This window comes from Varanus komodoensis, unplaced genomic scaffold, assembly GCF_004798865.1.
Source record: "Varanus komodoensis strain SLA01 unplaced genomic scaffold, ASM479886v1 scaffold52, whole genome shotgun sequence".
In the NCBI taxonomy this organism is placed as follows: Eukaryota; Metazoa; Chordata; class Lepidosauria; order Squamata; family Varanidae; genus Varanus; species Varanus komodoensis.
In genome coordinates this window covers 5641946-5669760 of record NW_025336114.1, presented here as the reverse complement: position 1 = coordinate 5669760, position 27815 = coordinate 5641946, and the positions used below count along the sequence as shown (strand labels likewise).

At 42.2% G+C, this 27815-nt stretch overlaps 1 protein-coding gene across 9 annotated transcripts in view; it reads right to left on the bottom strand.

The window, feature by feature from the left end:
• Positions 1-27815, bottom strand: part of NAV1 (neuron navigator 1) — a 285492-nt gene that overhangs the window by 204775 nt on the left and 52902 nt on the right. For all 9 annotated transcript variants that reach the window (XM_044447469.1, XM_044447471.1, XM_044447473.1 and 6 more), the window contains exons 2-3: positions 12538-13393; positions 11398-11507 (exon numbers count right to left, since the gene is read on the bottom strand). In XM_044447469.1, the coding sequence (XP_044303404.1) occupies positions 11398-11507; positions 12538-13364 (937 nt within the window). In that variant the 5' untranslated portion in view covers positions 13365-13393. The remainder of the gene's footprint in view (positions 1-11397; positions 11508-12537; positions 13394-27815) is intronic.

The following is a 27815-nucleotide window of genomic DNA, read 5'->3' as shown; positions in this document are numbered from 1 at the left end:
CTGGCCCACTCCTGCCCACAGTCAAGGATATATTCAAGCATCCTCCCTGCCATCAATGCAAGCTGTATGAGGAAGGAGAGAGCAGGGCTGCATGTATTAGCTATCCCTGGGCCCCCTCAGCACAGCTCCACTGCCATCTCCCATATAATCATTAAATCATTCAGGGAGTCTCTCAGGTTAAGCAGGCCACCTAACTCAAAAACTCCCCTTTGAACAGGGGGGAAGTGGTGAGGGGCACAACTGTATGGGCAAGGCCAACACATAGTGCCCTGTGTGAATCGTGTGAGGGTGAGAATGCCTGAATAGGGTTAGCTCCTGACTTAGCCCAGTCCAGGAATAGGCAACCTGTGGACCTCCATGTTTTTGTTCCATGCAAATAGTTTACAAGAAAGCATGATAATGCTGCAGTATCATCCTTTTTTCTCTCATCATATTCAATCTCTCTTCCCTTAAAGGACACTCCTAAATACTTAAAAGCTCTTCACGTTCCAAAATCTGGCAAGCATGAATTTTTGTGTTCTGTAATGTGGCTGTGTGGTTGTTCTAGAGCTTTGGGGAAAACTTCCCCACCTCACTATTCATATCGCAAGCTGTGAAGATTAGTTCATCTTAGGCCAGCTGTGAGTCAAAGGCAACCTTCCTAGACATGTCTACGTTTTTGCTTCCATTCACATAGCTTAGTGAAGTTTCATGTCCCAAACTTGAGATGAAAATATTGCATTAGGAAGAGAGGGTAAAACAAAATGCCTGAAGAGTGAGATTCATATCCATGGTTGTGCCTCAGGCAGTGTCAGGAAACTGCTGCATACTTTTCCTTTCCAGTATGTGTAATCTAGCATTTTTGAAGTCAGTCAATCACTTCTATATTTTACAAAAAGCAGTGAGTTTTGAACTGTGTTCCATCCAAGCTCATCATGTATTCATCTATGAGGACATCATTGCTGGACAATAAGCCGTCAAGAACGATTGTAAGTTACATTCTTAGTATATGAGGAACTACAAAGAGGCCTGCCCAATGTTACTTGTGAACCAAATGAATACCCTAGAGCCATTTTCCCCAGCTTCCTCCGAATATGTTGAAATGTAACACTGAGCAGTCTGGGGTTTGCTGTCCAATACATCAGGAGGGCAAAGCTGTCCTAAAACACATCAAACACATTAGGTTGGGAACTCTACCCTAGAACATGTTTCCACAAAGTATTTCATCTGTCCATTCTCTTCCTTCCAACAGGCCACTGCCTCTCTTGTCACAGATTCCATTAGCCTTTCTTTGCTAAACTCCCTGCCCCCAGCATCACTTTTCAATTCACATTGCAATTGCTGCTGCTGCTCCATTTTTTCAGCCATCTTCTCAGGCAGTTTCCGTCGGTGCTGGCTTCATAAGGGCCAAACTGCACATTACATTTAATATGTAGTTACACCTTTCTTTTTCACTTTTCATGATTACAGGCACCTGGGGCAATCCTTTCTGGGAACACAGTATACACAGAAGGGAGACTTCTCTCTTCCTTCCCGTTTAAGCAGAACTAAATTTCCCTTCCAAATGCTGCAGCAGGAATGTTTAGGGGAATGTTTGGCACCAATGGGACCTTTCTTATAGGTCATATAGCTCATTATCTTTAAACTGAAACTGAACTGGACAACACTTCAAACACAGGACAGTCCTTTGAAAGTCTTTCAGATAGAGGATTTTACTCTGTAATGTAGGATAACCAGCCACCCTAACCATCTCACTACATGGTACTGGGGGCAATTATAATGAAGGCAGCTTCAGCTCATAAGTAAGCCAGAGAAGGGGGCCTGGAGAATTATCTCCATTGGGATCTTGGCAACTGCCCTAGGATGTTGCTCACGGTTGTTGTGCTTGACCTCTAAGCCCTACATCTTCGCAGCACTCTTGTCTCTCTCTCTCTCCTGTCCCACCCCCTACATGCTACTTCCCTTGACTTGAAACCTTGTGTCTGTTTTCCCAGGTGACTTTTTTCACTTTCCCTTGGCCCACACATTTCTACTTTTCTTTTATTATCCATTTATAAACCCATTTTTATATAAAATATGCAATTCAAACTTGCAATTCAGCTTGCAATTCAAACTAGCATGATATTCAATAATAAAAAAGGAGTCAGTCATATCAACAGCAACACTCTCAGCACAGGTTGCTCACCCAGTTCTTCCTCCCCAGAGGACCTGAATAAAAAGGCAGCAGAGAAGAGTGGTGCAAATCTTAAGCACTACTTCCTTGTGTGATTACCAGTGGGTACAATGAAAAATTCCCTTGGACTGGGGGGCACTCTGTGAGGCTCTGCCGCTGCTGCCTCCTCCTCACTCTCAAATACTTGTTCTTAGCCTGCCACTGAGATCGCAGAGGGCCTAGATCTTCTGCAGTGCCCTCAAGCTGACAGCACACAAACAACTATAGAAGCAACCATCTGCCCTCTCATTCACCTCTAGCTCAAGTCATGCTATTAGGCATATTGCAACCCTTTTCCTCTTCTCTCGTCTCCTCTCCTCTCCTACCTCCCCTCCCCTCCCCCATGCTGTAATGATTTTGCCCACCCCCACCTCCAGCGCATTGGTCATGACATGACCCATCATCTCAGGAGCTGTAGAGCTGAAGCAGGAGCTCCCATCTGTCAAAGCAGTTAGGTTCCCAGTAGTGCTGAATAAATGCCTGACAATCCATCTGCCTCCTTGCATTTGAACACAATGCACCCCTATCTGTAGTGACAATGACAATGGAAAAGAAGGCGCAGTGCTGGGCCCTGACAAGGCACCTGTGTATAGGGACATGAGTTTTCAGGAAAATAAAATAAATGAATTGTAAAATGTTCTAAAAATGATTAATTTATTTGCATAGAGTAATATGCATCAGAAAAAAATTACGTTGTAAAATGGTCTGATGCACTAGGTAGAAATCTAATTTAGCATGATTACTTTACACATATTTAGTAAACAAAGCTTTGAAAGAACATGTTAAAATGTCCTAATACACACAAATATTTGATCTGAGTTATTAAATCACACTTAATTTGATTGAAATATGATGCTACATAGAATTCCTTTTATTGGATTACTTTTAAAGAATTAAAGACAATAATATGTACTTCCTTTACATCATTTAAATTTAAATTTCAGGAAGTGAGAAAATAAACACTAAAAACTGTTGACACACTGCTGTGGGAACTGCACCCATCTCTTCCAAACTATCACATTCCAAGGTGGAGGTTTCAGACTCTAAATATGAAGTGGCAGAAAAGGCAAGGTTAGAATGCTTAGCTGAAATGCCAAGCTTCAAGATAAACTGAGCAGTTGGTAAGAACAGACCATTTCTGGTTCAGGGGAAGACACTGTTGAGCAGAGAAGGTGGTGGGGTCTGGCTTGATCAGCCACATGGTCTGACTTCAAATCATACAAGCAGCCCAGTTAAGTAACCTGCAGCATGCCTGCTGTCTCATCTCCAAGCAGTGCAATTCTTCCTGAATGAGGAGACAGCTCTGGTGGAGAAAGGAGGAAGGGAATTCATTTTGGAATGAACTCCTGGTAAGGGCAGAAACTAACTCCACAATTGCTGTAAGCTGTCCTGAGACATTTTATCAGGAAGGACGGGACAGAAATGTTTTAAATAAATAAATAAATTGGAGATTTTAACCTGATGGATGTCTCTTGCTAATTATGTTTAACATAATAAGGATTATAGTTAGCAACCTCTTTCCCTTCTGCTGGGAAGGGAAAAAGAAAGAGAGATCTTGACTCCCAACAGCTAATACATTTTCTCAAGTGTCCAATGACAGCTTTATCATTGGTATTAATATTGCAACTAATGAACTTATGTCATGAACACATTTCCACACAAAAATAAAACAGTGGGATTTTTCCTGAAAAATCTTCCTCACACCTGCCTGCCCAAAGTTATCTTTGAAAAAAATCTCTACCTCACCTCACTGGCTGTGAGCATTCCTCCTCCAATCATTCAAGCACTGAGGTGGTCTGGAAACTCAACCTCTCTCTGCCCATTCCTTCCATCCTGGGAGTCTTCCCACACCCCCACCAAAGCTCCTGAATGGACTTTTAATCCTGTTATCACACACATGCTGTCCATTCTTTGCCTGAGAAGCCCCGGGCAGGATTTGCCTCCTATGCCCTAACGGGACTAATTCCATTGGAGCCCAGCAATCTATCTTATTATAAGGCTCCCCTCTGGAATCACTAAACTGGGAGCACAAGAAATAGATGCATGGTGAGTCAGTAATGGATCCCAAGTCTCATCCCTCCAAATCTTAGAAAAGACAGCCATTCTGTTTTATCTGCAGGCACAATCCACTGGCATCAGTGGCAGTTTCTTTCAGGAAACTTTTCCTCCCCAAAGACTAAAGCAACAGGTTAAAATTTTAAAAGGTGGATGCCATAACTCAGCTGGTCCTCTTCCCTGAAACTGTTTTCCCTGAGTGGGGAGAAAAGAAAAGGAAATTCAAGGGGATTCTAAAGCAATGCAATAGGAAATGAACACAGCTTTTCTGGTGTTTAACGGAGAGAGAGATGAAAGAATGCATCACAAAGGTTGTGTGCTAGACACACAGACGGAAAGAAGCAACATCTTCTTAACATAGCAGCTGCTTTGCATGAAAAAGATCTCAAGTTCAGTTCCTGGCACCTCTAGGTAGGACTGAGGAAGGCTCCTGTCTGAACATCCTGGAGAACTACTGCTGGTCATTGAGAACAATACTAAGTTAGATGGATCAGTTATCTTACTTCATACATGGCAGCTTCCTGGGTTCCTTGCAAACTGGTGCAGGCTCTGGGAAGGCACCATTGTGTTGTTCATAACTAGATGTCACAGTCACTATTCAGTGTGTACCCAAAAGGTTTCCACATTTACATTACACAAAGCACTTTGAATCAAAAAGAAAATGCTAGCTGGAGGCAGAATGGCCTTTTCCCCATGCCAGGACCAGCACCGCTAGAATTGCCTACTTCCTTTCCCCCAGACACACACTATATAAAACTGAATCAGGGTTACTATAGTTAACATTGGCCTGGTCCCTCCCTTCCTGAGTAATCAATGTCACCTGTCATTCAACTTAAAAAAACTCCAGTGTGGACCTGTAAACTACGACCATCATAAGTGACATCTGGTAAATATGAAAGGTGTTTCTCTTGCTGTCTTAGCTCTGTATTGTCCAATATCCCTTCCCATTCCTGAAAGATGTAATGTTCGGCAGCATAAAACCAAATTACAAGACACATTTAGGGTTGTCTGAGGTTCTCAAATATATTTACAACAATTCATTTCTCTATTGGAAGTATAAATAACTATTTAGCCACTTGGGGTAAAAAGATTCTAACTAAATCACTGCACTTTTGTAGAGATTAATTTATGGAGTGAGCATCACTCCCTCTAATAGCCAGCTACAAGAAGATAGTAGTCAAAACAAAGCAACTGAGAAACAAGAAGGAAATGTTAGCATGCTCAAAAGGACCTCAAGGTTTACAGAACTACCAAGAACAAACAAAGAAAAAACTTTGCAAAAAAAGCCTGAATGACCTCGGGGGATGGGGCGTGAGAGGACAGCAACACCCCAGTGGTCATAGCTCTCCATTTTGAGATTGCACATTAGGCTGAGAAGGACTTCAATTCAGTGGGTGAAAAGTTTCCTTTCTTCAAGGGGAGCCATTAACATCCTATTCTAAACCTTTCTAGATTGAGATGTAATTATCCTATCATTGGACTCTGAGAAAGACACCCTTGAAACTTCCTCTATTCCTCAGTCATGCAGGACCATGATACCAGCCTTTTAAGAACTATAGTCAGCATCTAGTATTCATAGAGTTGATGAAAGACTTCTTAAGGTCTCAGTTGATTCTGGTCTTTTGCTGGGACAACAGTTCTTTATGGCAGAATACTCTAGCCCAGTGGTGGCGAACCTATGGCACATGCGCCACAGCAGGCACGCAGAACCCTCTCTGTCAGCATGCGAGCCAAGTCACCCCAGCATCGCCCCAGCAGCCAAGCATCAGACAACAGCACACCTAGGGGCCATGCGCATGCATGGAAAGGAGTCATGGCGCCAGGCAATGACGTCACAAGCCACGACTCATTAGCCGCAATTTGTCCAAGCTCTCTCATGGCTGGTCAGTGCGCTGCCAAGGATATATATATATATTTGCTTGGACAGGCTGAGTAGTTTTTACTAAAGAGTTTTCAGGTGTTATAGTAGTGTTGGCACTTTGCGATAAACAAGTGGGTTTTGGGTTGCACTTTGGGCACTCAGTCTCTAAAAGGTTTGCCATCACTGCTGTGGCCAGTACTTCATGCAGTGAACTGTCCAAGGTCCTGATAAGACTTGGCTCGGCTTGCCTTGGCTAAGGTGATCCAGGACAGACAGTGAATTCCATGTTGCTGCACTCTACCTCCTTTGGGCCTCATGCCTAGTTGGACCAACAAGATTGAGGGAGGCCACAGAATGCTGGATGACAGTTAAGGGTGGAGAGTAAAGAACCAGGGATAGAAAGAGGATGGAATAGAATATCCTAGAAAGGGTCATGGCTCACTGGCACACTGAATAGATGCACTGCACACATCAACTTGTTGCAGACCCCACTTACAAGACTTGACAGTGATGAAATAACATATAACCATTCCAATTAGGCTATTAAGTTCCCATTAAAAGCAAGATCCGCTTCTTCCTACAATCAGCAACTTGAAAATCATACAAGAACATGGCACAAGCGTCATAATATGCTATTAATAATAAATATGCTCCATAAGCTAGGCAAAGTGAAAGAAAGAGAATGCAAGAGTGCAAGCTACCTTGGCAGTTTAAGATAACTGACATCATATAGCCTTGGTGACTCTGGGTGTACTATAACATTATTCTTATAGAAATTATGTGGTTATTGCAACATAATTATTCCAATCAGTACAACAGTAGAGGTAGACTGAGTAAATACCTGTCTCTGTGGGAGCTTCTCTACCATAGATCAACCTATATATCTCTCAGAACTTGGGGCACCCTTTCTATGGAAGAGAAAGACATTTAAATGAGTGCCAAATGTATTAACTGGAAGACTGAAGATACTTTGATCAGAGAAGTATTCCAGGAAAGGAATGACAATCAGCTTAGGCATTAACATTTTAACAAGGCATTCTGAGAAAACAAAAGGAGGATTTGTTTGCTTAAAAAATCACAGCTATGATTTGAGCAGAAAAATACAAATTCCAAAATACAGAATATCCTACCCCTTGCACAGCATAATTTCTCAGTATATGCCACCACACCCAGCAGTACATTCTGGGTTGGATCCAGAGTAGCACTTAATGAGTTTCACTCAAGCTGGCAGAAGGGGTGAAGAGATGAAATCTTCTGGATTCCCCCTTTCCTCTACACCCCCTTCACTGTCTGGAAAGTTGCTTGAGGAGGCTGGCTCTCTCCTGCACCCAGAACAACATGAGGAGAGATGCAGGGGCTGCAGGGAAAGTTCATGAACCACCTCCCCACCTATTCTGTTCAGCAGGATCCTTCTGTTCCTGGAATGGCCACTCTGTGATAACTGCAGGGAAAATGTTCTACCTCTGCAACAGCAAGTTTCCTTCTGGGAGGATATCTGAATTCTACACAGCAAATCCATACCTGGTGTGCGCATGTGAGTGTTTGCATGTGTGTGAGTGAGTGAGTGTATGTGAATAGATAATCTAGATTTCCCTTACACGAAGTGTGTCCAGTTACCTGAAGATCTGAAAAGAAAGAGCTTCAGCTGGGTGAATGGAAGAGATAGGAGCACTGCAAATTTTTTGCAGAACATCTAGGGAACAGACTTGGCAAATGGACTTTGATTTGCCTGTTAAATTTTCAGCTCAAGGTTTCTCTGACTTTTGTTCTGAAGTTCTCTGTTTCTCTATGTACTGCTATTGGCCTTGAGATACGCATTCTTTGTTATAAAAAGAAGATATAAAAAGAAATCTTTGAAGCAACCTTCAGTATAACTGCTCTGTCATTCAGCTGTAATGCTCAATATTGATGGGACTCATAATCAAGGGTTGTTTCTGGCACCACACTTTATCTCCGGGCATATTTAGCTAAACAGCTTCTGTAAGCTTAGGCTGTGTTTTCTGAATAGTTCTGATCCAAACATGTGTCTATATATTCAGCTATGTGGAAAAAGCCAACGAAATTATCGAACTGCCACTTTTCCTGCTGCTTTTTATTTGTTTGCAGCAATAATAAACTTCTGTAGGGGCTACTTACGTAGGGCACCAAGGTGTTCAAACTGATTCATATTCATAAGCTGTATCCACATATCACTTTAAACCATAACGATAACTTAATAAGCTGGAACGTGCACAGGGGGATTGCTCCTACTTTCCCCTCTATCTTTGTATATGTGGATAAAATAACCATGAAAGGGAAAGGATCCTATTTGTTTCTTTCAAATAAGCCAGGATCCATTGGCCAAAAAGAACTCAAAGCTCTCCTTTCCTGAACAAAGGGAAGAGCATGCGGGAACATTCTGTTCCTTCATATTCTGGTTTATTAAGCCATCGTTCATGGCTTAAAGTCACTTAAAAATGCAGCCATATTGTTCCCATCATTTATTTAGGATCATGTGTACTTTGCACTGGAAATTTTTTGTCCAGGCAGTCCAAACTGTATTCCAAGAAAAGCTGAATTCATATTACCTATCCTGATTGAGCAAACTCTGCACCATCTATCTCCTTTTGCAACTTCCGTTTGTATTTTGCATTCGTCCTTGCTTTACTAGCAAGGGTGGGGACAAGGATGGCAGCTGCATCTCCACCTTCCTGGATAAATTTTATTAAATCTTTTTTTTTTTTTTTTTTTTTTTTTTTTTGCAGGGGAGTTGGGAATGCACTTTCAAACGCATTATTGCAGGCATAAGGCCTAGAACATTTTGAGTCCTCAAAATGTTCTGCACCCATCCTTATAAATCCCACTGAGTTTAATGAGCCTACCTCCCAAGCAATTGCATAGGATTTTAGCATCAATAAATGAGTTTGAAGAACAATATTGCAGTTCCATTTGTAAGATGAACAATATGTTGGTGCTGAATATCTTAAGGGCTAGAAGCTTGTAGTCCCCGTGTACAGATTTTAGCCTATATACCCTTACATGGTTTAGGACCACAATACCTGTCTGAGTGCATCTCCCAACTGCAATTTATGCAGACAATATGCTTGACCTCTGAGGTCTTTTTCTGAGTGCCAAATCCAAGGGAAGTGGAGAGGATGGCAACAAAGAGGAGGGCTTTCTCAGTGGTGCCTCCCTTCTATGGAATAACCCTCCCATTGCAGTCTGGCTGGTGCCAAATGTGTAAGTTTTTCAGCACAGCCTCTTTTCGAGGCTTTTAAAGACTTACTTGGCCACCCAGGAGCTTGAGGGGGGTAACCAGGTACAGTATGTAGCAGAGTCACTCCGTTTTGCTATTCCTTGTTATTGTCTGGAATATCTTATGTTTTTAGCTATTTAAAACTTGTTAATGCTTTTTCCCTGATTGTATGATATTTTATTGCATCTGTTTTTATGGATTGCATAAACTTCCCAAAGAGCTTCAACTGTGGGGTGGTATAGAAATGAAATACATAATAAAAGTAACCAGACATCAATCAGTGATGGCATCTGGTATCTGTGCAAGAAAACCTATTTTTTCCATATACATAAGAACTGTCTTAATCTCCCACCAGTGCAACATTCCTTTCTTTAATAATACTATATGAAATGAATGTGAACATAATAAACATCTCCATCAAACTAATCCCACAGACATTTTAAATTAGTATCCATGTCTTTTCTCCTGCAGGTAGATCTAGATCACAGTATCTAAGACAATTTCTTTCCTCCTTCTCTCTCAAAAATAAAACAATGGGAGGAGGGAATGTCACTGTACATCATGCATAGTCAAGCCTTAGTCATCGGTCTATCCAAAATGCTATCTTATAATTCCTGTCGAACTTTCAGAACCCACGCTGAATCTGCATGTTTTTTCTTTAAGAATTCCAAATAAAGTCATACAAATCTGTCCGTCAGTGAAGGCCTGGCTATTTCCTGAAGTGCATCACTTACCATGAAATCCTCCACATGTCTACTCTAGAGTAAGCCCAACTGCATTAATGTGTCTTACTGCCAGGAAAATTTACAGTTGCGGCCTATAAAAATCAAACTCTTTCCATTATGTTAACAAACTGCATATTGACTGTAGATTATACTTTATTTGGATCTACCAGCGCATCCAACATGCACTGTTCTCACTGTTCTCACTTTATTTTTATTGCAAAAATAAAGAGCACCTACCTAAAGAGAAATTTCCCAATAGGAACATTTTAATGGTTAAAAATCACCATCTCCCATCTTAGAATCATTGAAAAATTGTGAAAAAAATCCAGTCATGTACAGAAATGATAATAGAGTTTATAACACTTTCTCCAATGTAAAATACATGTGTGAAATGTTACTCCAAAATCTAACATCTCATTTCAAACTGCTGAATTGCAAGTAACAAGACTTTTAATGAAACCAACAGCACCAATGTAGAAAAACACGAGCTATGGTTCAAGGCTTCAGGAATGGAAAAGCTAGATGCAAGCTTGCCATTTACCTCCTCTTCTTCCATTCTTTGGGACCTGCTCTAGCCTGCTCTGCTCTGTTCTTCTGAGGTCAGTTCAGGAATCTTGAAGTGTCATATACACAGCCCATTCAAAACCATACATCAGATTGGTTATACTAGCCCATCATAAACTTAATATTACAAATGATGATCAGCAGCAAAGTCCTACTGTTTTGCTTCCACAGCCACAAAAACAAGGGAAGGGAAGGATACAAGAAAGTGGTAAAGAAAAACAACCATTTGCATTTTTAAATCATACAAAGTTTTCTTACTACACTTGTTACCACGGCTGGTGTTGGTTACATATCTGAAGAATTTAGAATCCTGGCATTCCGCTTGGCCAGCAACAATGATACTCTTGACCAATTTCTAACCCATATGGCTGCCTAGGAATTCTACTCCAGCTGTTGCTGGAAGAGAAAGGGGGCTACAGAGCCAGTAACTGATGTGCTGTTGAACATATGGTAAAGCCATCTCTGCTGTTTTGCTCGTTCAGCAGGCATGAAGAAGTCTGTTCTATGATACACAAACAAAAAAGAGACCAAAGCTGCTGGAGTTACTCTGGATTTAAACCTGGTTTAGATAGCATGAGTTTATCCCTTTGTTTGCCCAGAAGTCAGTTGCTGTTCAGTTATCCAATAAGGACCACGTAGGTGGCTACCAACTCTTACCATCAGTACATAGTGGAAGACTCAACTCCCCCCTGCAACAAACTATGTGCTATGCACTCTGATTCTTTGCCTCCACATAAAGAGGAGATCCTCTGGCATTTCTACTTACCCACACCTCTCAGGCTGAGCTCAGACCCTTCAGTAGGGCTGGTCTGCTGCTGTGCATCACGTGCATTCTCCTCTTTAGGGAGGCAGGTCCTCTCTTTCTCACCCTGTCGCCTGGTAGGAAAAGAAAGCATATCAGGGCTAGTCTTTCCATACTTTTTTAATATGTGCAACAGATTCATCAGTAAATCACACAGAAAATGTCTTATGCAAATTGTTCTGGCTTTTGTTCAGAACTTCCAAGCTACTCCTTATGAGGAAACACTGACTTCCTTGGCCTAAGATGCCCACACACATGACACGAAGTGTTTCAGCTGATTTAGGCTGTACCGACTTTAGTATATGGAGAAGCAGCCATGTAATTGTTGCACAAAGGAACTTCCACTTATAGTTCACCACATTTTTAGCATGTCTCTCAACAAACAGCAGGAACATGACAAATGCGGGGTGGGGTTAGGGTTCACATCCTGCAACCCATTTACTATGTGTAAATCTCTGCACAGATCCAGTTAAACTTATGTCTTAGTATGTTTGGGCAAACAAGAGTTGGGCACTTACTGCTTCAGCAGAAAGCCACTGACAAGAATTCCCTGGCCTTTCTCCTCCTCTTCACCATTGCATCTTACTTCTTCATGAAACAATGGCATTGGTGAAGAGGAGGAGCAGCAGATGTCATTGCCTACTTGATCTCTGGCTCCCTGCCTGTCAAGCAGGCAAGTGACTGCAAGTGAGAAAAAGCTAAAGAAGCAGGAACAGTTAGTGGCAATGGGCGTGCAAGGATGTACTTACTGAGAAAGGAGGGTCAGTGAGGTTTTGTCCAAGGGCCCTGAAAATCTAGAAGCAGCACTGCTTCCTCTGAATGTTATCTACCCACTTTGTGTCTAGCACTGCACTCAAAAGTGAGGTAGGTTCTCTTATTACTCCTTCTCCTACCTTTGGCTCATACATTCTGTGCATATGACAAGATGTGTACTTTCCCCTTTAAAAAAAGACAGGATGTGTGGGGGAAACTACATTTCCTGTGGGAGAAGGGGAGCAAATCAGGGACCAGCCCTTCTTTCCATCCCTTAAGTTGGCTGATTCAGACTGATTTATCCAGGAACCTGTAGCTTCAGACCCTGTAATTTTATAGAGTGACACTTACCTATAATGGAAAGGGGCTACAGTGGCCATGATGGGATGGCTTTGTTGTGGCACAGAAGAAAAGCTGATTGGTCCAGCATGTAGAATAGGGCCCTTATTAAGGTTGCTTGTGTCCAGCGAGATCACTTGAGGTTTATCTTCTGGCTTGCATGTTCCACTTCCTTTGCAGCTGGTTTCGGACGCCCACTGATCTTTCACTGGACAACTCTGAGGTCTCTTTGTGGTGGGTCCCTCAGAAGACCTGGACAACAAGGTCTCACTATACAAGCTGAGATAGGAAGGACTCTTTCCAGGGATGTGGGATGATTTTGCAGGTTCTGAAGCTGGGCTGGCCTTCCCAAGACCCTTTTTAGCACCAAGGCTGCTGTTATCTTCCCCTTGTTTTGAGGTATCCTTAACCTTCTCTGTTGCCTGAATAACAGCTTTCTTTGCTGCTCCAGCAGCTCTGGAACTGGCCTTCAGAACCACCCGGGGGCTGCTGCAGCCAGATGTCATGCTCAAACTGGAACTAGGGTCCATCCCGTCAGCTCCACCATGGCTTTCAGTTCCCTCTGCCTGTACAGGGCTTGCAGCTGCTGGAGGCTTGAGAGGGAACTTCTGCTTGGATCCTTTAGGAGCTCCACTGCTTGAACTAACCACACCCTTCCCTGTTCTAGGTGATGATGTCCTCTGAGACGGAACAGCTCCTGCACTGTTCTGCCTTGGTGGCAATTTTGGAGATGCTGTAAGTGTGTGTATCTTGCTGTGAGATGCAGCTCTGGGAACAGGTATGGAGGAGGCATAATGGCTACGTCCAGCTGCATTCACATTGGCTGTTCCATTCATCATCAGGAAGGCTTGGTTGGAGAAGGGTCAATCTGAAAGATGAGAAATGCAGAGCAAGTTAAGGGTGGCACTTCTGGGGCCAGGTCTACCTATCTACCAGGTATATCAGATTTTTCCACATTGTTAATCTCTGTCCAACTTTCTGTTTACTGATCACACATTTATTTTTTTTCATGTGACTGTTCCTCAAGAAGGAAGGCTGCTGCCCACATTATATCAGTGACAAAGTCCAGCAGCTAAGAAAATGAAACAGGTTCCTTGGATGTGCCAAAATTTGTTTACAGTTTTCAGTGCCTTCATTTCGTCCATGGCATTTACATCATGTAAGCAAAGTGTGTATTGTTCAGTTGTCATGTCTTAAAATGTTTACAAGTATTCCAATAAAAAAGATTTCCAAGTAAAGGTTAGAATGTGTTTTGATAGAAGCATTTAAATCATAATAAGTGGACTCCATTGATTTTTCTTTCCAATAAAATCTTGCCATTCATTTTTTCAAAAAATTGGTGAAAATACCTTTTCAGTTATTTATACATCACAGCAAATTAATATAGTGTATTTTTGTTTGTTTGACTGATTTACTAATATATTCATTCATACTAATTTAGCATGGAATATGTTAAATAAGATCCAAATCAACTGAAGGTATAAAAATCCAATAAACACAAATTACCAGGAAGACTAATTTTAATTATTTGTTTTGCATTATCCTACACAAACAATAAAGTGTTTTCTGTTTCTTATTTCTATGTTGTTAGTAACTAGGGAAATTCAGTTCTGATAAACAGGATACTTTCTTAACTTTTCCATTTCTTGATTCTAGTACACAAGCAGCTGAGGGCAGATGTGAAACAGACCCTCAAACTGCCTCAAGGTACGCTCTCACATTAGATAGCAGCTGGAAACTTGCAAATCACAACAGGCTCGCAAGTCTATTTCTCTCCATGGGAAATCCCACTACTTCCAGTGGTCAGGTAACAGTCACTATGTGGCTCAGAGGAGGATTACACAAGCAATGCAATCTTTTACCCCAAGCCAATGTGTTGTGCTCTTCTAATGTAGAAAATGCAGCCTCTGCAGCTTGAATACTACCAGGGAGACAAAGTGATGATTGTGTAGCCAGGATAGAAATGTGCTTCCAATTTTATGGTTGATGTTATATTCACTGTTCATTTTTATTATCAATAGATTTCAAATGACATAAAGATGCTCCTAAGATTCAAAAGCGTAAACATGTAAAGCAGAAGTGGTGACAAAAACCTCTATCACAAAGTTACCACCATTTATGTAACCATCACCACACTTCTCTGTACCACTAAGGGCACAGTCCTATGAATGCTTAGACAGGTCAAAGTCCTACATTACCCAGCATGCCCAGGCCCAAAATCAGCACACAGCATCCTTCAGCCAAGGGCTGAGGCCCAGGGCACATGCGTGGTGGACGCTGCCACCCTGTGCTCCTTTCTCCCTGCACACCCATGAGCATGACAGAGCTGCTGCTGCAAGTACCCACGATGTTCCAGAGCAAAAACAAGCAGCCTCTTTCAGCCCAAGAGGCAAATTCCATCCCAGAGAAGCTCTCAGGAGGCACATTCCAGTGGTGAGCAGGGCCAACGGGAAAGGAGGCAGGACCAGGAAGAGCAGAACATTGTAGCCCACGGCTCTTTCCTGCCAGTTGCCAAACCATTTCGCCACATTCAGAATGGAGAGAAAGCTGCACAAAAACTGGGGAACCACCAAAGAGTTGGCCAGGGGGAGCAACACTGAAGTGTCCACTTGGGATTCCAAGCAGGACATATTTGTCCCAAGGCTTGAAGTTCTCCACCCTCATCACAGAGCCGTACTACATCACTCAGGAGAATTGTGGGAAATTGCAAATGGCAACTGCCCAGCAGTCCAGGGAGAAGCATCAGCACTTCACCACCAGCACCTTCCTCCTCACCCTTCCACTTCCATGGGAAAGGCCTCTCACCTGCCACTTGGATATAAGGTATAAAGGGTGAGTCATGATGCCACCCAACATGGGAGGGAGCCCGTCAACACAGCAGGGCCTGCATTTAGAGCATGTGAATTCTCTTTCTAGATTCTGTCACAAATTGGGACACATGAGAATGACTGGAACTTGTTTAGACCACACCATCAATGTCTGTTCTTTTGTTCCATCATGAGTACAAAAGACAGGCTCCTGCATCCACAGAGCTTCTCATCTAAGGCTAATCAATACACTGTCTGGTCAGTATTGGTAAGTTCTGTTGTAGATATGGTGGAGGAGGGAGAATACCACTAACAAGCATTGAAAAATGTCATAGGACAATGCCACCTGCCAGGAAGAAGTGCACTAACTGCTGTTGTCCTTTGTGACGTGGCATCCACCCATTTCCTTTAATGCAATTCCTGGCAATTCCCTGCTGCACTGGTCTGTACGACTTTTTCCAAGGACCCCCATGCAAAAGTTCTATTCCCAATGCTCTGCTTAAAGATCCAGCAATCTCCACTCCATGCTGCTTCAGGCCTAACTCTACTAAAGGGAAATTAGATGCTGGAAACAAGTTTTAAAAGCACAAGAAGAGTTAAGTTTTAAAACTCCTCAGTAGTTGGACTAAGGCATGTTCACACAGTGGCCAGTCTGTAGGCCACAGAACTCTCCCTCTTATGATCTCTAGTAACTGATACGCAAAGATCCAATACAAGAGGCAGAGTACAGCCATCACAACTAGCAGACATGGATAGCCACATCCCCCACAAAATTGACTAGTCTCCTATTGAAACCACCCAAACCATTGGTGGCCATCAGTACATCCTGAATTCCAAAAATTAATTATGTGCTATATAAAGAATTTTTTTTAGCTCTTGTGGACTTTCTTGGAAATGGCTCCCCAATTATGAAACTACATAAATTTGTCAATGCTGCTGTGCCCTAGAAGAGATGGTCACACAACTGACTGAAGGAGGGACCACCTTTTAAATGGTTTCACCCAGGATTTAATTCAGGACATAAATATTGTTGAATCAACTGGAAACAGGGACCACAATGCTACCAGATTTAATATACTTTCAAGCGGAAGGTCCAACATAGTCACATTTGACTTCAAAAGAAGAAAATTCTCATTTCGACTAGATCCTGAGGTCATCTCATGAAGCTGATTGATATGGCTTTAGAGCAGATAAAAAAATAATTTCTTCATGCGGCATATGGTTAAACAATCAAATGCACTTTTAAAAGATGGAGGGATGACCAGCAGTTTGTACATCTTAACAAGAGAATTAGACAAATTCATGGTGGATAAGACTCTCAATAGCTACTAGTCCTGATGGCAACAGGTTACCAGCAGTATCAGAGGCAGTGCACCTGTGCAGTCCAGTTGCCAGGGAATATGGGTGGGAGGGCGCTGTGGTATTCATGCCCCGCTTGTTGGTTTCCCATGGGCAGCTGCTTGGCCATTGTGCTGGAACAGGATGCTGGACTAGAGGGGACCTGGGTCTGACCCAGCAGGGCTCTTCTTCTTCTCCCTGGCAAGACCTGCCCGGCACCAGCACCCCAACCCTTTCAGGGCCAGCTGAGGATTTCCCTCTATTTCCCGGCATTTGACAGCATATAACAAGATTTTAACCCATCCTTGATTTTTTTAAAAAAATACTGTCAATTGTTTTAAAATCTTCTTGCATTTAAATGTTTTATATTATACATTGTATGTTTAAGATTTTAATCTTTTGTAAACTGCTAAGAGAGCTTTGGCTGTAGGCCAGTATTAGAATGTGATAAATAATAATACGATAATAATATCTGTCCTGAACCTCCCACCAGTTTCCCACTATTCAGCTTCATGGGGTGATTCTAGGTTCAAGCATTATGAGAGAAGGAGGGAAATGCTTTCTTGTCCACTCTCTCCACGTTATGCACCACACACTTTTCTCAAGGCTTTTGCACGGAGAAAGGCTCCTGCCTTACAGCCCTTCCTGCATTGCAGCAATTTGCCCTGCCACTCATTCTCATCAAACTCCCTGCATTGCAGACCAGCGCCAGCTGCCCTTTGAAGGAAGAGCCTGAAAGCTGAGATGAGGGGAGGGAGAGAGGGTACTCACCCAAACCATGGGCTACACAGAGCCCCTACTGCTCACGTGCTGCAGCTCCTGACGTGCAGGAATGCAAGATCAGGGAGTTCAATCCCAGTTTCTCACCAGATGTTTGCTGACTGAAACATCCTTCTCTCGCATGCACAGGACTGTGCACAGCCTGCCAAGCAGTTATTCTGGAGCTACGGGCAGGATGGCTCTTCAGTACTAAGCTAATTTATGCTGCTAAGCCTTGCTGGTGATGCAGGTTCAGCCACCTCTCTCGCTCTTCTCAGACCATCAGGTATTACATTATTGATTGCTTCTTAACAACAAAGCCTTTCTGCTTAAAGAAAGGAAGGCAAATCCTTTCCACTTGTCTCCACATTCCCCAGCCCTCTCTTCCACGGGTTCCTCCAGCTGCTGTCTTGGCTCCAAGCTTGCTCCATCTGGAAGGGCAGGAAAGAGAGCAAGTTCCTCAAAGGAAGTTTGCTCTGGGATGTGTGTGTGTTTAATGGTACTTCAGTTATGCTACTCCCACTGGATCATTTTTTGAGATGCAAGAATAATCCACGGGAAGAGACATATTCTAGAAGCAAGAGGAAGAACCTCCCAGGTCCGGACCTGCTGTACAGCCACATAGCCAAGCTACTGTATCTCTATCAGTCCCCCTGCCCCCACCTGCAAAAAGGCTACCTCCTGCACATCTGCGTACCTTTGGTCTGGCCAGTTCAGCTTAAAGCACATAGCTCCATGTCTGGCCTGTTTGTCCATGAACACAAGTCTGGCTCATTTTTATCATCTGCAATAAAGGAAATCCCTCACAGGCCTTGAAGTGACATGGCTTTATCTCCTTCCCGGTCACAGCAAGATAACCCACAACTTTCCCACACAAGTATTCAAGGAGTTACACATTTCAGACCTAACCATGGAGCAAAATTGAGCTAAAGGACAAGATGGAAAACTTCTCCTTTCCATGTACAGAAAAGTGAAATGGACTAGCAGTTGAATCTTGCTTCAACACTCTTGCTGCTACTATTGCTATGTACCATGTACTACTACATACATATAGTATAATACATACACACACACACACACACACACACACACACACAGTATAATACATATAGTACAATGCTACTACTAGCATAACAAAATCCTCCTACTCCTCCTCCTCTAGACAGAAACACATAGGATAAATTAAATGATTTATAAACCTATTTGTATTTTGAACCTGTTAGAAACACTATTTCCTTTCCTTTGGAAAGAAAAAATATTCCATGCATGCAGAGAGTTTTTTTTGAAACTTTATTGCAACAAAGGAAGTTAGAATGGTTTCCTTCCCATCATCCAACTCAACTCCGCACATGTTCACATCTCATTTTTATGCCCTGCCCCCCCACCGCTTCTCCCTCCTCTCCCCACCACCCCCAGTGGCCAGGATACTGGGAGGTTACAAATCATTTCCATCCACCTATCCTGTGCCACTGATACCTGTTCTTCCCTCCCACTTGGTCCCTCCCAGGTGAATTATAATGAGCTTATTTCCTATGCAGGATGTGTTTGTTAATAGTCATGAGGTCATTCATTGAGCAAGTTTCCTGCTATCTTGTCTACATGCCAATTTCCTCACACTCTGTGCTATCTGATCTCAGCCCATCCCCCTCCTTTAGGCTAAGGAATTTTCTTTGCTACCTTTTCTTTTTACTCTTCTTGCTTCCTTGTTTCAAATCATCCTTTCACCCCTATCAAACCTGGAATCTCAAGAGTTCAGGCTGGCACATAGCCTAGGGAGCTACCTAGAATTATGTCTACTTAGATCTTTCATTCAAGGAAGGAAACAGAGGTGGGCAACATCAGTGCCTAAGATTGTCAGGCTTGATTAGCCAAGTCTGGTATAAATTGCAGGATTTTTGCCCGGTTAACAAAACATCCTCATGGTATTTCAGGCTCTACCTTGAGGCAGTTTCAGCCATTCTTGTGATTTCTCCACACTTTACCAGCTCTCAAGATGGACAGTTTAATTATCTTGGCTCTCTGGTTCACCAGCTTTCTCTCATCTGGCAACCCAAGCTCTCCTGCTCCAATGCAGGTATTTTCTGCACCTGCTGCTACTCATTTAGTACAAAGAATTAGACCAGAAAGAAGCTGGAGGATGCGTTCAAAAAGCAACATCACCAAGGCACTGTGCCAGGGTAATTCACAATTGTGCCTCTTTCCCAAGGGAGATGTGAAGGTTCTGACAGCAAAATATGAAGGGAGGAGGGGAAGGGAAAGAGAGGAAAGGGATTTCTAGTGATGTAATGGAAGCTCCCAAATACACAGTCTGCCAGCTAGAATTGTGCTGCCAAGTCAGATGCCAAGAAAACCTTGGGTTACACAGTGCCGAGCCTGGCTTGGAATGTCTCTCATCTAAGTAAGAATGGAAATATAGGTCAGGCTTTCAGAGTGCATCAGAGGATACAATTCACTGAGTGAAAAAAGAAAAAACAAAACCCTGGTTGATAGAAGTTCTGCAATCCCAGAGCAGAACCAGACCGGCAGTGTATTTAATCTTTTAAAAAGCACAGCAGGCTTGGAGAACCAAGCTGCCTTCTCTGCAAAGGTCATGGGTTTTGGGTACCACCCACCAGCATGCAGCTAAATAAATGTGAAAATCTCATTTCCTGCTACCCTTGTGTCCTCAATCGTCTGACCAATAAGCCTGTCCCATGCAAGAGGGGGGAACATATTAGATTTTGCAATAAACCAGTTTATTTCTCAGACAAAGCCTAGCTGTTTTCAGATATAAACAACAACTGCACAAACTTCAATTGTACTGGAAGATAGGGGGCAAGATGCTTCCTTCAGGTCATTTTGTTTAGAAAAGGGAGCCTAGGAAGGGTGCTTCCTAGCTGCTGCCCAGAGAGGGAGAAAAGAGGAGAAGGAAGTAACCCCCAAATCCAGGATTAACTACATATATTGTGTTCCAGAAGAACACAAATGATGCTGAGCCACCAAGGTATAAGGGCAGAATAAGGGTATATTCAGGTGGCCATGTTTGTTCTGTTCTGCCATCTCCATCCTACAATAACTGCCTACCCATCCTTCTCTAGTCATCCTATAAGCCTTGGTGGGTTTAAGACTCACATGACCATGCAGATCAGACAACATAGCACTATAGTCAAAAAGTGTAACTTAATTTTGCCTGGATAAAAACTGCAAGGCTTCTTGTGCTTCTAATGTAAGTGCACTTTTGTTCACAAAAAATGGGAATAAAGTCCTACATAGATTAATGTATTAATAAAACCAAGTCTGACCACAACATGGTTCAGAGTCCTACCATTCTTATTGGGCTTTTGCAGGACAGGTCTAAAGTAGGTCAGTAGGGAGTTGTCATGCAATGGGCTGTAAAATACACCTTAACAGTTTTCATTGACAAAGGTGAACATCCATATTCACTTGTCATAAAAAAAAATCTACTGAAGCCCTTAAGGAGAAAAACCCACCAACCTGGAAACAATTGGCTTTATTTCTGGTCTAAAAGTTGGAATAGACCTCAAGCTAAATATGAGACAGTTTAAACAGCAAATGCAATTCTAACAGAAGTCCGGATCACAACAAGTTATACTATAACTGTATTCTTCTACAGTCAGACCTTACCAGGAATACTTTGTCCAGCCTGCACACCTGAGTTTGAAAAGGATATCAACAACTTAAGATGTGAACAAACATGGGCAGTAAACATGGCAAGGAGCATGGAGAACCCTTCATGAAGTCAATGAACAAAGGTTGATGGAGTAGAATATGTTGAGCTTCGAGAAGAGATGATTAAGAAGTGCTATGATAGCCATCTTCGACATTTGAAGGACTTTCACAAAGATGACAAAGCAATTAGGTTTTCTATTGTCCAGAGTGTAGGACTCAAAGCAAAGAGTTCAATTAAAAGAAAGAGGATTTTGTTTAAACATTAAGAAAAAACTTCTTGATGGTATGAACTGTTGAACAAGTGGCCTTCAAAGATGGTGGACCTTCACTTGAGGTTTTTAACAAAAGGTTGAATGACCAGCTATCAGGAATGCTATAGCAGCGGATTTCCTGCATCAGCAGGGGACTGAACTAAATAACCTTTGAGGTCTTCTCTGATACTGTAATTCTATAACACCATCTTGCATCTCAGAAATATTTTTTTTTCTTGAAGGAAAAGTATTAACTGTTTCCCATGAAGCTTTGATATCCTGAACAAACATTTACTTGCAATTTTTTTCAATGCAAAACAGTAAGACATATAACCTCCTCCATCACTTTGCCATCACCCCAGAACTACCTTTGCCCAGAACAAGCCTGCTGCATCAGTATGAGAACCACCACAGAAATGGCATTAGGCAGAAATGGCATCCAACTCTGCATTTCACCAGAATGCTTGGGTAACTGACATATCCCTGGTTCATAGTCTGTTGTTCAATTTATACATAAGGTAAAGGTAAAGGTTTCCTCTTGACATTAAGTCCAGTCATGCCTGACTCTAGGGGGCGGTGCTCATCTCCGTTTCCTAGCCGAGGGAGCCAGCGTTTGTCTTCAGACAGTCTCCGTGGTTGTGTGGCCAGCATGACTAAACACCAAAGTGCACAGAATGCTGTTACCTGCCCACCAAAGTGGTACCTTTTTATCTACTTGCATTTGCCTGCTTTTGAACTGCAAGGTTGGCAGGAGCTGGGACGGAGCAACGGGAACTCACCCCGTTGTGCAGATTCGAACCGGCGACCTTTCAATTTACCAGCCCAGCAGCACAGCGGTTTAAACCACTGTGCCACCTGTGTGTACACAATTCCATGGCAGAAATTAGCAACTAAATGGTCCTAGATTTATTATTAAATTGATTTTTATTTTATCATTTTGACCAGTTGCCTGGCTGTCACTTTCAGCTGCAACTCCAGATATTCTAAGATCTGCCTTGTTTTCTATTCCATGAAGCAGCAGTCTCTGCAGTTTGAGTACAAAATGCAGAAATTAACAGCCCACTTGTTCTAGAGTAGCCCTTACTTGCCTTTTTTCCAAGTCCCAATTGTTGCAGCTGCTCCTCATAAGGAAGCTGCTCCAGCCCCCTGATCATTTTTATTGCCTTTCTGTACTTTTCCAGCTCAATAATGTCATTTTTTTTTCAGGTAAGGCAACCAGAACTGAACACAATATTCCAAGTGCTTAAAGACAAAAAGAAAAGGAAAAAAGCTGAGATTCTCAGGAAGCTAAATTCTGCTCCATAATACATGCTGCACTTTTCTGAGATCCCACAAAACTGCACCATACCTTATGATGCTCCTGTCTGCATGAAGAGACATCAGCCATGACAGTCCACCCTCTGTACTTTTTCCCACCCCATACCTACCTTGCTCCATAAGCCTGGGCTTTGCAAGGCAACCCCCACACAACAGCAGGCTGAGAAAGAATCCCAGAGCCGCCTGGACACTAACAGTGCATGACATGGGATAACATTCTAGCCAGCCGAGTGCAAGCATAAGCTTGTTAAGCACTTTCCCCATCGATCTACAGAAAAGGAACTGGCATGGGGCATGCATAAGTCCTGTTTATAGTGCAACTATTTATATAAAGTGTTGTGAAAGGAAGTGATAGGTAATTTAGTTTGCTGGCATATGTTAAATGTGTTGCCTGCAGCACTCTGTACTGCAGAATGCTCTGCACTGTAGTTTACAAATGCTGCAAGTAACCGCATGTATAAGCCCTATATAATAAAAACCAGTGGGGGCTGATGAGAAAGTAGGAGGTATGCTCATATTTGTTTCCCATGTCTTACAGGAGTTAGACAGGGTTTTTTTTTTAACAGGAAAATCCTCTTCATAAATCATGTTCTGGAAATGGGAAGACAATATGATCTCTGTGGAGCACAGACAGTTAAAGAGTTACTTGGTTTTGACTGCAAATAAGGGGTGTGAAATGACACTCAAATTGAGGAACATGCAGGCTGCAAATGCGGAGGTGTTTGGAATATTTCAGAGGTGCTATCCAGCTGCTAAATGAAAGGAGGGAATGGATTCTGAAAAATGAGGGCCTGTGGATACATATGTTGCCTGCAGTAAGTATCGCAGCATTTTCCAATGGTTTACAAACAACAATAGCAGCAGACCTTCTATCTTCTTCCCAGCTGGAAAAAGGAACAGATGGGTAGTGTGCAAGTCTGTGCATATTTGTAATACAGACTCAGCAATGGGAAAGCTAAACTCAGTCAAACAACGAGCTTTTTCATTTTCAATAGCCCTGCATTTTCAGTCCCCTACATCTGTGGTGCTGAAAGGACAGCTCCTGGGGGTATCTTCAAGGCTACATCCCAAGTGCGGTGAGGTTCTTAAAAACCACCTAAGGAATTTGCAATGTGAAATGCCTATTGATATGAAAGAGAGGCAGACCTTCTAAGCTTTGTAGTTTTCCAGGTTTGAACCATTTTTCTTCCCTGCATAATCCATAATACTCAAAAGAAGGAAGTGAAATTTATGCTAGGGATTGCGATTGTTTCTAAAGGCACCTTCACACTTGCTGACTGTACACTGGTGTGTAAAACACATGCACATATTTCAATGCCTGCATAATGTATCAGGGAGTCCAGGCAAGTGGGGAAGGGCAGTATCTCAGTGGTAAGCATGCATGCTTGCTTGTTATCATAAATTTAGTATGCCAAAGGTCTCAGGTTTGCTCCCTGGAATCTCTGAGCAGGGCAGGAAAAACTCTTACCTGAAACCTTGAAGAAATGCTGCCACTTAGTGTTGATAGCTTCAGTTATTGAGCAATATAGAAGAGCTTTAGCTATAAGGTAGTATAGAGATTAAATAAATAAATGCCAATACTGAGTTAGATGAATCACTAGTCTGATTCCATATAAGGAAGCTTCTGGTTGCCCTGTAAGTTTGAACAGAAATTGCGGAGCTGCCCTAAACTAAAAGAGCAGAATATTTACATTTCAAATGTCCATGACCTCATTGTTGCTGCTTCCTTGAACTAAATGGTCCGGATCTCCTACTGTTCTTCTCAATCCTGCCTACATAGCTTTTCATTCTACTGGTTCCTTCTCACTCAAAAATGTTTCTTTTTCAAGAATACTTAGCACATGTGTCTCTCATTCCTGACACATATACATATTCCAAACCTCATCCAGTCAATTTTTAATTTCCATTCCCCTTAAATCTGGCCCATATTTTTCTGTAATCTTCAGTCACTAATACCCTTGTCAGCTATTATTTACCTATTGCAGCATTCACATTGAGAACCAAATCAAGCATTAACCAAACATATTGTTGTTTTTGCATTTCTCATCATCGCTGGTGTTCAGTGGCATTCCCTTCCCTGCCCATTCCTGTAGCCCTGGTCTTGGAATTCCCTTGCTGTCTTCATGAATCTTGACATGTGACGTTGCACCAACAAGGTATATGCCTCATTACCTGCTTCCAGCTATAGGAGGAACGTGATAGCAATGTCAAGCAGGCTTACCAGTCCCTCCATATAGTCCTTCCATATTTAAGGAAATAGACAATTTGTTTTCATTTCTTGTTTAACAATGTGCTGGTAAAGAATGTGACTGGAAAGAATGATAGATACAGTAGTGAGGAGATGTGTTTATACTGTGATTTTGGGAGAAACTATCCTTCCTTGCATATCTTACTTCCTAAAGGAGCTTTTATCATTTCTGGATTCATAAGTATTCAAAACCTTTGCTGATGCTGTATTGATTATGCAGCACCACAGTGGCCCAGGATAGGCACAACACTATATAATTTCCTAAACATGGTTAGAAGATTGGGAAGGCCCTGCAAGCTTGCATGTCATTTTATCCATGCTGCTCCATTTCTTTCTTTTCCCATTTCTCAACTGACTGTGTACACAGAGAGCCTTAGCTAATGGGCAGTATAAAAATGAAACAAACAAAATATTCTGTTCCCAATGTCCTATGAAGGGCAGGCATGCACATTCAAACACACACACACAAAGCTATGTGACTCAGTTATAAAAAGTAACCCATGGTAGCAGACATGTCAGAAAACTTGATGCTTACATTTCATCCCTGTATGTCCCAATACTCTCTCTCACTGGCTTGGAAAAGGAAGAAAGGAAAATAAATATGGGCAAGCCAGCTTTGGGCCTGGCCTCATGACCATCTCATCTACCATATGCTGATCTCTCTAAACATTAAATTATGGTGTTGTAATTGCAAGATACTGACATGCACAGGATGGCTTTGTCATTCATAGGTCCACACCTAGGCAGTTTGGCATAGCAGGGCAAGGACAAAGCTTACAAAATACGCAAGAATCTTACCAGGGAGCCATGGGGGTGGAGGGGGGTGGGTGCTGAGGAGGCTGGATTTTTTTCCATAACTTGTTTCAGCCTTGGAGCTGAATCCAATTTTAGAAAAAGTCCTGGGTGTTACATACCAGTGATGGTCAGGCAAAGCGGTTACAGCCAAAGCCAAAGGCGTGGGGCCAAAAATAGAAGGGTAAAAAACATGCTGTAGCTTAAAGCTGTCACTGCCAGCAGCTAAGCTTTGGGATTAATGTCAACCTTCAGAATGGAGGTGGGGACTGCACAAAAGCCAAGAAATCTCCAAATAATTTGCAGTCATGGAAGAAGTGGTAAGACCGGGGAAGGAGGCATGGCCATCTGGGAACTAAGAGGGGCCAAACTTGACCCTGGTATACATTATCTCTCTTTCTTTAGCCCTCCAGGAACCTCTTGTGACTGATCCAAATTCTTAAATCACAACTTTGTAATACTAACATCTACTAATATTACTAAGCAGTAATTAAATGTCAAAAAGGATGAAGTGCATGATTTTAGTGCCACCAACAATGCAGGCTTTCCAGATTTAAAATAGTCAATCTTAAATTTCAAGTGAAAATTAACCACATTTTTCAAATAGTTTCAAGTTCAAATCTGAATATTTGCCACACAGTATTCAAACTTTCTCTGCAAATTTTTAAAGGCCCCATGCTATTAGTCTAGTAAATGTTTGTGAAATTCATGAAGCAAAACTAAAATGGCATTTATGAAAGCTTCCATTACGATACCAACATTTCAGTCCTCATAGCATGAACATGAGGAACATTAAGCTAACATGAAGAAAGGGTTAATGGTCTGAGCCATGAGCGGGTGAATCCTGAGAAACAATCAGAGTCCTGCTATATGAAATGCTTATCCTTTCCTGTTGTCCTTCAGGGCCACTTCCAACATTGCTTTTCAAAGATGCAGGTGTATTTGCCTATATTTTACATTGAATGAAAATGTCCTCTGGGTAGGTAAACACAATATGTTCTTAGGGTGGAAAGGAGCTCTCTGAATTAAAGCCACGACTCTTACTGACTGACCATCTTTTCCTGGAGATTATGCAATCCTTATGCAATTATGTTACCCTTTCTCCATTCTGAATTACAAATTTGCAACTGCAGCTGCAAACAATAATGTTGAAAGACTTCAGAGAATCAGAGCTGGATGGACTTCACAAGCTTCAACTTGCCAGTGAACAGACAGGAAATGGGGAAAATCCACTGTATCCTTAAATCATACACAGGGACAACAGAGGCTGGTGGTTCCAGTGTCACTGGTTATCTATTCTGTTTTTTAGTATGGACTTTAAGGGACCTTTTCATGGTGCTAAACCTATCTGGGGACTAAGGTTCAGCCCCACTGCATTAGGATATATACCACACCACATGTGAGTAATCAAAGTATCTGGCACAGAATTCTAAAAGTCACCAGCAGAACTAAACAGAGATCTGGTCAAACACAGACAATGAGTAATTCTATTTTATAGGTGAGGATCAATGAGACTGAAAACATGCTATCACACAAAACTATCCAGGGTAGATCTCTTTCTCTCCTTCTCCCTCTCCTGCAACTTTACTTGCTCTCTTTGAAGTATTGGGAATCAGTAACCCTTGGAAATCAGCCAGAGAACTATGAGTAGACCTCAGTATACCTTCTGCTTGCCCTGTCATAGAATTAAATTCTATGGGTTCAACAAAACTCTCAAAATCAATGGGATACTCATGATTTCAATGGATCTCCTCTAAGCATGACTAAAACTGAATCCAACTCAATAAAACCAGTATGGACTAGGTTCCTTAGTCTTTAGTCACAGATGAGCATCTGTGAAATTAAGTCACAGCCTCACAGGGAGAGGCTTAGCATGTCATGAAAATCCACTTGCTTCTCTTAGGGTGGTTTATTAGCCATGGCTTCTTCTAGGGTTTATAAATCCCTTTGGGCATCATCCCTTCTTATCACCCATTGGTAAGTTCCAGCTTACTCTTTGAGCTCCAGCTCTGCTGGCTGGGAAGATGGCATGAACCAAATCCAACACCAAGTGACCACTCTGAGCATAAGGTGTTGCACAAACCTGCCCAAAGACTCCTTTGCTGTAAA